The sequence below is a fragment of the Triticum aestivum genome, chromosome 5A, assembly GCF_018294505.1.
Source record: "Triticum aestivum cultivar Chinese Spring chromosome 5A, IWGSC CS RefSeq v2.1, whole genome shotgun sequence".
Taxonomy (NCBI): Eukaryota; Viridiplantae; Streptophyta; class Magnoliopsida; order Poales; family Poaceae; genus Triticum; species Triticum aestivum.
This window is the reverse complement of record NC_057806.1, coordinates 640,143,396-640,155,507: the sequence shown is the minus strand read 5'-3', so window position 1 is coordinate 640,155,507 and position 12,112 is coordinate 640,143,396. Positions and strand designations below refer to the sequence as shown.

Sequence of the window (12,112 nt, the reverse complement as noted above, 5' to 3'; positions counted from 1 at the left end):
AACTCCGTCCTCCACAGCAGGGGCCGTCAATGGAACGCGAAGTGGCTCGCCCCTTCCTGTAGGGGGCTGGGCGCTGGCGCCCCTCCGGACACCGACTGGGCTTCAACAGGAGCCCGGTTGGGATGAGGCTCGCTGCTCGAAGAAGTAACCAAGACTGAAGCCATCCAGTCGCCATCTATAACCATAGGAGGAGTCCTTGGCACGCTCGTCAGCCCCCGACGAGGCCATGAAGGAGAAACGACAGGAGCGCGAGCTCAAGGCGCCAAGCTAGCGCGTGTGCCTCTCCAGCCGACCTCGCAACGGGGGCAACATGTTGGCATGGGACACTCAAGGCCAGTGGGAGATCCGATGCACGAGGGGTTTGCTTCCCGAGGGGCTTCGCATCCTTAGCAGATGGGATCCTGAAGAACCACTGTCAGGAAGGGAAGCAACACCCAAGGAATTACAAAGATAAGATACTTACTCATCTATGGCGATGTACTTCCTCTATTTCAACGGCCGGAAAGCGCCGCTGCCGCAGCTTGGGGACCCCTTCCTCTTGCGGAGCGCATCGAAGTCTACACGGAGTCGGCTGAAGCACTTGGCGTGGCGATCAGCGCAGGGTGCGGCTGGTGAAGCACCCAAGGGGGCGACTTTAGGAGCATCAAGCTGGGGAGAGCCATCAAGTACCGCCTCGTGACGGCCTCGAGAGGCCTCGGGAGCTTCGGCCTTGGGAGCAGTGGGTTGCGCCGCCCCCTCAGTTGCTTCCTCAATGCAAGGGGTGTGGGTTCCCGAAGTTGATGCCTCGGGGGCTGCAGGTGGCTCCAACGCCGCGCCGCTCGCGCCCCTAGCTTCCGATGATGCTTGCACCCTGCGTCCACTCTTGGGGCAAGTTTGGCATCAGCGGCAAGGATGGGAACCATGATGACGGGGTTCTCGCGGGACCCCACAAGGCCAACTAGACGCAACCCCCATTCGTCAAAGGGGGGCATCTGCCCCACAAACTCCACCCTGTTTGAGCAGCCATACAAGAGACAGCCCCCAGTGGCATATTGGCTGGCGAGGGGTTGCCTGCCAGGACCTCAAGAACTATTCTCTGTGCCTCAAGCGGAAGCTCTGACTCCTGGAGCATCATGTGATCCGGGCCGACAGAGAGGGCCCACATCGGCTGGGAATGGCGCTGGAGTGGGGCGACGCAGCGTAGGAGGAACTCCTTCATCACCATGGGCGCGGTCAACCCGAGGTCTTTCAACCTTCTCATCTGGAGCCAGATGAAGGCAAGGCGGGGGCTCGTAAGCTTCTCGTGAGCCCAGCCGGAGTTGGGAACGGCGGGCGCAGACGGAGGCGAGAGCAAAGGGCTGAGCACTCCGACATCCACATACACCCACCGCATCCGGAACCCACTCGCAGATGGTGGGAGCTTGAAGTCAACCCATGAGCTGGCCATCGCCGCCACAACTAGGAAGCTCAGGCACCCCGAGCATTTCCAGGGGTCGGTCAGGTGCAACGAGAAGAAATAGCGCAGAAGGGCCACGGAGGGGGCGATGCCCACCATGGCCTCGCAGGCGAAGGTGAAGACGGCAAGAAGAGTGACATATTGGGGATCTAAGTGCAGTAGATGAATCTGGTAATGGGAGAGGAGGACGTTGAAGAAAGCGGAGAAGGGGGGAACCAGACCGTCCCATAGGGCGTCGACGAAGAACTGGACCTCGGTGGCTACTCTATCGATAGAAGCTCAGGACGCCGACCAAGCCGCCGTCCTACCCCATTCGTTGAAGCTGGTGGTGAGCGCAAGGTGGACCTTATCCATGGCCTCCTCGTTGAGCACTCGTGATCGGCCAACAGTGCGCTCGACGACAGGAGGCGGGTTGACTGAGGACAGGGGTTTCTTCCCTTTCTCCGACCGGTTGGCGCCATGACGAAGGGGAGGACTGAGCTCAGGTTGGATTGGGAAAGGAAGCTGAGGTTCGAGGAAGCGAAGGAGTCAGGGGGTGCGTTTCTAGCAAGGAGGAAATAGCTGTGTAGGACGCCGTGGCCGCCTAGCCAGACGGATATCTAGGCTGCGTGGGGAAGTGGGGCTGCCCACGCCAATCGATCGCCATGTGTCAGGCAGGGCCGCAGGCTATTGGGGCCCGTGGTGCTTCAACCTTGCCCTCTGGCTTCGCCTCGAAACCAAGCCCGAGCGCGCCTTGGGCCTGGGGGCTACTGTCGGTGTTCTGGAAATGGGGGTCCCCAGACTTGCCTGCCTGCGGCCCGCAGTGTGGCTCCACCGGTGGTCATGTATGGCCCATCTTCACTAGCAAACATTCAAGACTCTCGCGAGGGGCCAAGCCTCGCGAGGCGGACGATGCAAGACCTCCTTAGGGGAGGCCTCACCAGGCTAGCTCGCGAGGGGCGGAGAGATAAAGGTGAGGGGCACCTCACGAGGTTCTAGTGACGCAAGCCATGACGACTGGAACCAGGCGGGCGTCAGCGCGCGCAGTGTCCTCGTTTCCTCTTTGGTGCTAAAGGAGCAATCACAGACGAGGAGTCCCGAGGCATCAGGCAAAGGTTTCCATATCGGTGCAACAAGACCAAGGCCAGCAGGACGGCAGGACAGAGGTCACCGTGGAGCCCAAGACGGCGTCACCACCAGAGCCTCTGGCAGGCGAAGACTACTTTTGTCAGAATAGCTTGTACTAGTTGTCTCCCTTCGAATTTAGCCGTTGTGGGATCCCTTCCCGCTCAATATTTGGCAAGACGACCAGGGCCTCTATAAATAAGGCTAGCCACCACCATAGGGAGGCATCCGATTCCGATCCTCAACCACACAAGCACACCAAGCACAAGAACACCTCACCTCGCAAGGCTGTTCTTCCTTTATAACTGTTCATCCTCAGCCCAAGAGGCAATCCACCACAACACACTGGAGTAGGGTATTACACCACAACGGTGGCCCGAACTAGTATAAATCTTGTGTCTCGTGTTCTTTGGGTTCGTCGAGCTAGGTCATGAGATCGTAGAGTGAGCGAGCTAGAGAGGGGGAGAGATCTTTGTGCGCACCCCAGTGTTCGAACCTCAAGGGTTTTGCTGGAACCCGAAATCCGACAGTACGCATTTCCGTATTTGAGCGCTCGCTGGTCGCAGACGACCTCATTTTGCCGAGCGTGTGTGCCAGGAGGGCATATCCCTGATGGTTTATGGGTCGTGCGGGAAGGACCCCCCTATCGCCCACACTCACTAGGCGATGGTTCCAAATGACGTCGCGGAAAGGCGTTAAAACCGTTTGTATAGCACCGACGCACACCAGTGTATTTATTACATTGCGGCCTATTTATATTAGTGCCGACCAAGCAGTATATCAATGCCATAAAATCAAGTATAGCGTCTCATGTTCTTCTTGCTAATAGTGAACAAAATTTAAGATTATTCTTTCAAAATTAAACAACACAATGAAACAAAACATCATGACAATGCATACATAATAAACATAGTTCCATGAGCAGAAAAATGTTTTCTCAACCCTCAAGCAAGTTGGATTGTGCTAGTCCATGGTGTTCTTCTTCTTGTTGATTATTTCCTTAATTATAGACCCGAGATACTCAACCTTCATTGGTTTGGGCACAAAAACATCAGCACCAACACTTATGAACACCTCCATGGCATCGTCATCAGCCGACATCCCAAGAATCTTCACATCACTTTCACCCATAGCACGAATCTTTACAATTGCCTGTGAAGCAACACAACAAAAGAATTTTTAGTTTATTTGCAAACTTAAAACAAGGACTTATGCTTAGATCAATACTTTGCTAAAAAATGTAGACATTGAAAATCCAAAGGGGAAGCTAAGCACCTCAGGACCAGTCATGATGGGCATGTCCTTATCGCACAAAATAATGTCAAACTTCTTCCCCTCAAAGAATAGGTCAACTGCTTCTTTTCCATTCTTGGCGAGAGTAATATCACATTCAAATTTGAGTAACATTGTCAAGAGGACCATCCTTTGAACGGTGTCATCCTCAACAACTAGCGCCTTCACAGAGGAGGATCCTTGGGCCTTGAATGCCATGATCAACTAAACGAATTAGAAAATAGAATGAAGAAATTAGTTATTCCCTTGCACACTCATGCCAAATATAAGCAAGGAGATTGTTATTCTTGAAAAGAGTCAATAGAAAAATGTAGTATTAATTAGTAACATCATAGTTTCACCAATATAGAATTCGCAAAATATGATGAAAAAGCAATAGGAGAAATCTGGTACCTTCTGTCATACAGATTGATCGATTGTTATATGCATGATTAATTTTGCATGTTCTTTCCATTTACTGAATCATGTAGCTCCAAAAAATAGATGAAGCAAAATAACATCAACATAGAAACAAAATCATAAAAAATGGCAACACGTATATATAGAGGCAAAAACATGGTTGTCAAAACAAGTGTACTATATAGATCAAAATGAACTACTTCGACCCTACACATATATAACCTCACCTCTTGTAAACTCATGTATATAATACATGGATACAAAAACTACAAAGGGTGGATGATCAAAAAATATCGAGAAAGAAAGAATGGAATAGGGATATGAAGGCTAAGGCTAGAACTTACATTGGAGAAGATGGAGGACGAGGAGTTTGAGGACGAGGAGAATGGAGATATTTCTGCTTTTGTTGCTTGACTGCTTGGTGCTGGTGTGCCTTGTACCCAGATTATGTTGTGTTATATATAGAGGACCGAAGGGGAAACACAACCCATGGCCAACCAATCTCCATCGCCTTCACGCTGCAAAAATCCGCACCGCTCTCCACTCAAATAAATATGGCAAACCAATATTGGGAGATTTTATTAAATAATGATCTATCTTTCCAGATCTGCAATATTCCCCGCTTCTATATTGATAGATGGGTGTGTTGGGTAGCATGATAGAGGTGATGGAGGGTTGGTGGGAAGAAGAACATTGGCGGCATAGAGGATCAGGGGAGAGTGACAATATGTGGTGGGTGGGAGGGATAAGAAGAGTTATAAATGTTCATATATTGAAATATATTGCATCCATTATTTTCAAGGTTTATAAATGCAAGGAAATGCTTTATAGTATCATGTTAAAAAACAATATATCACAAAATATTAGAAAATCTGAAGAGCTCCTCGCCTTTCTCCTACAAATTATGCAAAACAATACTAAACTCATTGAATAAATATATTTAACTATTTACTTTTTTATATTTGTTTATATGTGTCAATGGTAAATATGCATGCTACTTATTACAATGTGGCCTATTTATACGGTGTCAGTTTATATGTCTCCAATGTATCTATAGCACCCTGTTTGGGTACAGTGAATTACCACTGTATCCAGACAGACCACGGCACACGCCAACACAAGAAATCAACCTGTCATATACTTTTACAACCCAAGAATAGCAGGACAGAAAATGTTCTACAAAAGAGTGCTTTGTTGATCTACACAACTTTACAACGTCGACTTACAAGGCTCCAAGTGTCAACAGTGTATTGAGGTCGGAGCAGTAACTACAAAAAAGGACACATCTGTGACATTATGCCTCGAATGAAAACTTCTCCTGTAATGGAAGTGACACTGCCATGATGATAATTGTGACAAAACACATATCATCATGATCATTGCCTTGGATATCGTCATAACTATGTGCTTTTCTATCAATTACTCAACAGTAATTTGTTCGCCTACCATATGTTTTCTTTCAAGAGAGAAGCCTCTAGTGAAACCTATGGCCCCCGTGTCTATTTTTCATCATATTATTTTAAGATCTATAAAAGCAAAAACTGAAAATACCTTGTTGCAATTTATTTACCTTTACTTTAATTTGCCTTTTATTTCTCTTTTATGTCTATCTCTATTAGATCTCACTCTTGCAAGTGACCATGAAGGGATTGACAACCCCTTTTCGCGTTGTGTGTAAGTGTTTATTAGTTTGTGTAGGTGCATCTATTGGAGACTTGCTTGTTCCTCCTACCGGATTGATACCTTGGTTCTTAACCAAGGGAAATAGTTATTTCTACTTTGCTGCATCACCCTTTCCTCTTCAAGGGAAATAACAACGCAAGCTCAAGAAGTAGCACACACCAATCAACCCCAACGAGCTAGGGTTGCCCCAATGCCGCGAGTCCGACGCCAGAGACCTTGACCGCCCGGCCGAACCACCTCACTCCACCCTAGCCCGCAACTAGCTGGAGGTGCAGGATTTTTGTCGGTGCACCTAAACCAAGCCTCGATCCTGACCCGCCTCATCTGCTGGCCACAGAAAGCTTCTTTTTTTGTTGGTCTGCCCATGTACATGAGCATGAGCATGAGCATCCCCGCCCCAGCCACCCCTAGCCGCGCTGCCCGCCAGCCCAGCGCCATCCGCTGCACCCTCGACATCAGCCTCCCGTACCATAATGGCCCCGAAAGGCAGGCGCCCGCGTCCCCGCACACCACCGCCAAACGGAGCCCTGACCATGTACGGGGCTGGTTCGATGTCCTCATCCTCATCCTCGAACTCCTCTCTGACTACAAAAATGTGTCCACCATCGCCACCGCCCCCTGCGTCGGCCCTGCCAGTTCCGGCAGGTCCCGACCCCTCCGACCTCCCCTCAGGCGAGCCAGTCACTGCTACTTGTGAACTGCATTGGGATTTCCCCGAAGAGGAAAGGATGATGTAGTACAGTAGAGATATGTATTTCACTCAGTTAAGAACCAAGGTTATCAATCTAGTAGGAGAACCAAGAAACACCTCATTGGAAGCACCTGCACACAAACAACAAATCCTTGCAACCCCGCACAAACAAGGGGTTGTCAATTCCTCAACGGTTACGAGAAAAATTAAATTGTATGGTGATAGATAGATCGATCAAATAAAAATACAAAAGAAATGAAATAAAATAAAAAAGCAGCAAGGTATTTTTGGTTTAATATATGATAAAAGATAGACCTCGGGGGCATAGTTTTCACTAGAGGCTTCTCTCTTGAAAATAGCACATGGCGGGTAAACAAATTACTGTTGGGCAATTGATAGAAAAGTAAATAATTATGATGATATCCAAGACAATGTTCCTATATAGGCATCACGTCCGAGGCAAGTAGACCAAAACGATTCTGCATCTACTACTATTACTCCACACATCGATCGTTATCCAGTATGCATGTAGTGTATTAAGTTCATACAAAATGGAGTAACGCCTTAAGCAAGATGACATGATGTACACAAGATAAACTCGCATATGAATAAACCCCATCTTTTTACCCTTAATATCAACGATAGATACGTGTCATGTCCCCTCCTGTCACTGGGATTGAGCACCGCAAGATCGAACTCATTACAAAGCAACTCTCCTATTGCAAGAAAAATCAATCTAGTTAGCCAAACCAAACAATAGATCAGAGAGAAATACAAAGCTATAGTAATCATGCACAAAAGAGTTCAGCGAAAACTCAAATAATATTCATGGATAGATCTAATCATATATTCACCGGATCCCAACAAACACAACTTAAAAATTCATTACATCGAATAGATCTCCAAGAACATCAAGGAGAACATTGTATTGAAAAACGAAAAGAGAGAATAAGACATCTAGCTACTAACTATGGACCCGTAGGTCTGTGGTAAACTACTGACGCATCATCGGAAGGGCATCAAGGTTGATGTAGAGCCCCTCCGTGATCGATTCCCCTCTCCGGCAGAGTACTGGAGAAGGCATCCAGATGGGATCTCGTGGTTCAGGAACTTGCGGCGATGGGAAAAATATTTTGGGTGTCTCTCTGATGTCAGGGGAATATTTGAGCATTTATAGATGTGGAATTAGGGTTGGAGGTGCCACAAGGGGCCCACAAGCCTGGGGCGGCAGGCCCCTTGGGCTTGTCGCTCCCTCGTTGCTCTGTTGGCCTTCTCCCAAACCTTCTAAGGTCTCTTCTGGTCCAGAAAAAATTAATCCAAAGTTTTTTCTTTGTTTGGACTTTGTTTGATATTGATTTCCTGAAAAGCCAAAAACATGCAAAAAAAATAGAGTTTGACACTGGGCACTAAGTTAAATGGTTAGTCCCAAAAAATAATATAATTGCACATAATGACATATAAAACATCCAAAATTGATACTATAATATCATTGAACAATCAAGAATTATAGATACGTTAGAGACGTATCAGCTGTCGGAATTACCCCTCCATTAGCGGTTGACGGGGTGGGGAGCGCGTCGCGAGAGCTCTCCTCTCTAACTGTCATATCACCTCTCGCCTCCCTTCCTCTTATATTTCCTTCCCACTGTATCTAATCTCAAGTTTCTCAAACACGGAACACACTAATCCCCCAGCAAGACCCCTCTTCTTCTCCATCGATTCCCCTTTATATTGCAAGGCCAGTGACGTCCAGGACAAAGGAGCCGACCGCGGCGTCGTAACCAAGCTTGAGGCCTGCAGTGGAGCCGCTTGCGGCTGAGGAAGCCAACTAGGGAGGATCAGTGAGCCACTGGGAGGACAGCTTGGTGACGAGGGCGTGGCAGCGCTTGTCCACACCGGCACACTGGAAAAGATCAGCGACGTCGTGCACGCACAACAAGATCTCTTGTACGCTGTCTTCCAACGCTTGTGCACTTCCGGGACCGCGGGCCCGTCACCTGTCATCTCACCCCCACCCACCCAACACCTGCGACTCTACGACCTTCGGCTGCCTCAACAGCGAGAGCGCCGCGAGTGTGTGTAGGTTGCTGGTGTTATGGGTGTGTTCATGCCATCCATGGTACTGTACTTGCGCGCGTATGCATGGAGGCAAGCATGATTACTTCCTTGCTAATTAACCCACACAGAGACGGATTCAGGGGGGACGAGGGGGGCTAGAACCCCCCCCCCCTAGGCAGGGACGGAGCCATAAATTTGGCATAGGGGGGGGGGGGCGAGTTCCATGCTTGAGCTCTACTAGACTAATGAGCTAAAAATTGAATATTGCGAGTGTGAAAAAGGCTTAACTTGAATTCATATTTCCGTTAATGTTCGGTGCACCAGAAGAAGACAATACAGATTGTCCACTTTGACCAAACAAAATTAGTTCCCCTATTAGTTATATAGCGGTAGCGCTGGAAGTAAAAACGCGCTATAACTAAATTAGCTATAGCGCTTTTTACAAAACGCGCTACTGCTATAGCTATTTATTTTTCTTTTATTTTCTTATTTTCTTTTCCCTTTTGAGGGAGTCCTAGATTAGGGGGTCTCCGAACATCCGGACTATATCCTTTGGCCAGACTGTTGGACTATGAACATACGAGATTGAAGACTTCGTCCCATGTCCGGATGGGACTCTACTTGGCGTGGAAGGCAAGCTAGGCCATACGGATATGTATATCTCCTCCTTTGTAACTGACCTTGTGTAACCCTAGCCCCCCTCCGGTGTCTATATAAACCGGAGGGTTTTAGTCCATAGAACAACATACAATCATACCATAGGCTAGCTTCTAGGGTTTAGCCTCTTTGATCTCGTGGTAGATCAACTCTTGTAATACTCATATTATCAAGAATAATCAAGCAGGACGTCGGGTATTACCTCCATCAAGAGGGCCCAAACTTGGGTAAACATCGTGTCCCCTGCCTCTTATTACCATCCGCCTTAGACGGACAATTCGGGACCCACTACCCGAGATCCGCCGGTTTTGACACCGACATTGGTGCTTTCATTGAGAGCTCCACTGTGTCGTCACCATAAGGCTTGATGGCTCCTTCAATCATCGCTAGCGATGCGGTCCAGGGTGAGGCTTTCCTTCCCGGACAGATCTGCGTATTCAGCGGCTTCGCACTGCGGGCCAATTCGCTTGGCCATCTAGAGCATATTGAAAGCTACGCCCCTGGCCATCAGGTCAGATTTGGAAACTTGAACTACACGGCCAACATCCACGGAGACTTGATCTTCGACGGATTCGAGCCCATGCCGGACGCGCCACACAGTCGCGATGAGCAAGACGTAACTCTGCCGTCGGACAGTGTTCGGGAGATCGCATCCGCAGCTACTCCGGTCATTAATCCAGAGCAAATCACGCCATCCAAGAGCGGAGGGATAGACCCCGCCATGGAGGCTGCACTCTCAGTGGCGATAGAGCCAGATACTGACTTCACCCCTTTTGAGAGTTGCGTCGCCGAACCACTAGATTTATCCCCGGCCACGGACTCCGAGCCGCCTACATTCGTGCCTGTCGAATCTGACGGGGCGCCAATCATGGAGTTCACCTCCGCGGATATCTTTCAGCACTCACCTTTCGGAGATGTGCTAAATTCATTAAGGTCTTTCTCCCTGTCAGGAGAACCTTGGCCGAACTATGTCCGGCTAGAATGGGATGCGGACGACGAAGAAATTCGCTGCCCACCCACCACCCACTTAGTAGCCACTGTCGACGACTTAACCGACATGCTCGATTTCGACTCCGAAGACATCGATGGTATGGACGACGATGCAGGAGACGAACAGGAACCACCGCCCACAAGGCGCTGGACCGCCACTTCATCACATGACGTATACATGGTGGATACACCCAGAGAGGGCAATGGCAAAGAGACAGTGGAGGATGCCCCCTCCAAGCAACCCAGACGCCGATGTCACCGGCGCCGCTCTAAGTCCCGCCATAGCAAAAATAGCGATAACAGCGCAAGAGGAAATAACATTCCAGTCGACTCTAGAAGAAACGACGACTGCACCACCGCGGTGGCAGAGCACGATCAAGATGCAAACTACAAACATAGTATGGATCCGACATCCGACCACGACGATGCCAAGGATAAGCCTCATCAAACCCTATCTGAGGAAGAAACAGTCCGGACAAAGATGCACACATCATCCCGGAAACGCACTTGGAGCAAGAAAACCTCCACAAAAGGCTTATTGCCACATCGAGGAGCCTGAAGAAACAGAAACAAAGGCTCAAGGTCGCACAAGATACACTTAACAGCAAGTGGAACCAAGTAACAAAGTATGGTGGAAGTTACCTTAAAAATAGCTATCCAAAGCGCAAGCTATTACCGGAATTCGATGATGAGGCCTTAGAGCCCATACAGCCGAAGAGTGATATGGCCAACTGGCCGGATCCACCACCTTGTGAACGCGATAGAGCGGCTGACAAAGTCGCGCATAAGTCAACACACGATCTATGTGAGAACTTGCGTCAAAAATCCGGCGCGACCAGATCTATCTATGGATCTAGGAAGCGCGCTACGGTACAAAACCAACAACGAATACTACAACCGTCCGGACACCATGGCGCATCCCAATAGAGGGGTTCCGCACACCCCTTATGTTTCACTGATGAGGTGCTGGATCACGAATTCCCAGAGGGATTCAAACCGGTGAACATAGAGGCGTACGACGGAACCACAGACCCTGGAGTCTGGATAGAGGACTTCATCCTCCATATTCATATGGCTCGTGGAGACGATCTCCATGCCATTAAATACTTGCCCCTCAAGCTTAAAGGGCCAGCTCGGCACTGGCTGAAAAGCCTCCCCGAAAACTCAATTGGATGTTGGGAGGAGCTCGAGGACGCTTTTCGGGCCAATTTTCAAGGGACTTATGTCCGACCTCCGGATGCAGATGATTTAAGTCATATAATCCAACAGTCCGGAGAGTCCGCCCGAAAGCTTTGGAACAGGTTCCTCACCAAGAAGAACCAAATCGTCGACTGTTCGGACGCCGAAGCCTTAGAAGCTTTTAAACATAGCGTCCGAGACGAATGGCTCGCCAGACACCTCGGTGAAGAAAAACCGAGAACAATGGCAGCCCTAACAAGCCTCATGACCCGCTTTTGTGCGGGCGAGGACAACTGGTTGGCCCGTAGCAGCACCAACGACCCAAGCACATCCGAAGTCAGGGATGGCAATGGTAAACCATGACGCAACAAAAACAAGCGTCGAAATAAAGAAGGTAGCCCAGATAACACGGCGGTAAATGCCGAATTCAGGGGCTCCCGACAAGGTCAGCGGAAAAAGCCTTTCAAAGGCAGCAGAGAAGGACAATCTGGCCTAAACAAAATTCTTGACAAACTCTGTCAGATTCACGGGACCCCAGATAAACCTGCAAATCATACCCACAAAGAATGTGGGGTCTTCAAGCAGGCCGATAAGCTAAACACCGAACACAAAGGGGAAGAGAC

At 49.0% G+C, this 12,112-nt stretch overlaps 1 protein-coding gene across 1 annotated transcript; it reads right to left on the bottom strand.

The window, feature by feature from the left end:
- Window positions 1-3,502: 3,502 nt before the first annotated feature.
- LOC123101685 (two-component response regulator ORR42-like) lies at window positions 3,503-4,030 on the bottom strand. The gene is made up of 2 exons (XM_044523028.1): window positions 3,815-4,030; window positions 3,503-3,691 (listed from the first exon to the last, which is right to left on the bottom strand). The coding sequence occupies exons 1-2, from the start codon at window positions 4,028-4,030 to the stop codon at window positions 3,503-3,505; spliced, it is 405 nt and encodes a 134-aa protein (XP_044378963.1).
- Between the last annotated feature and the right edge of the window lie 8,082 nt (window positions 4,031-12,112).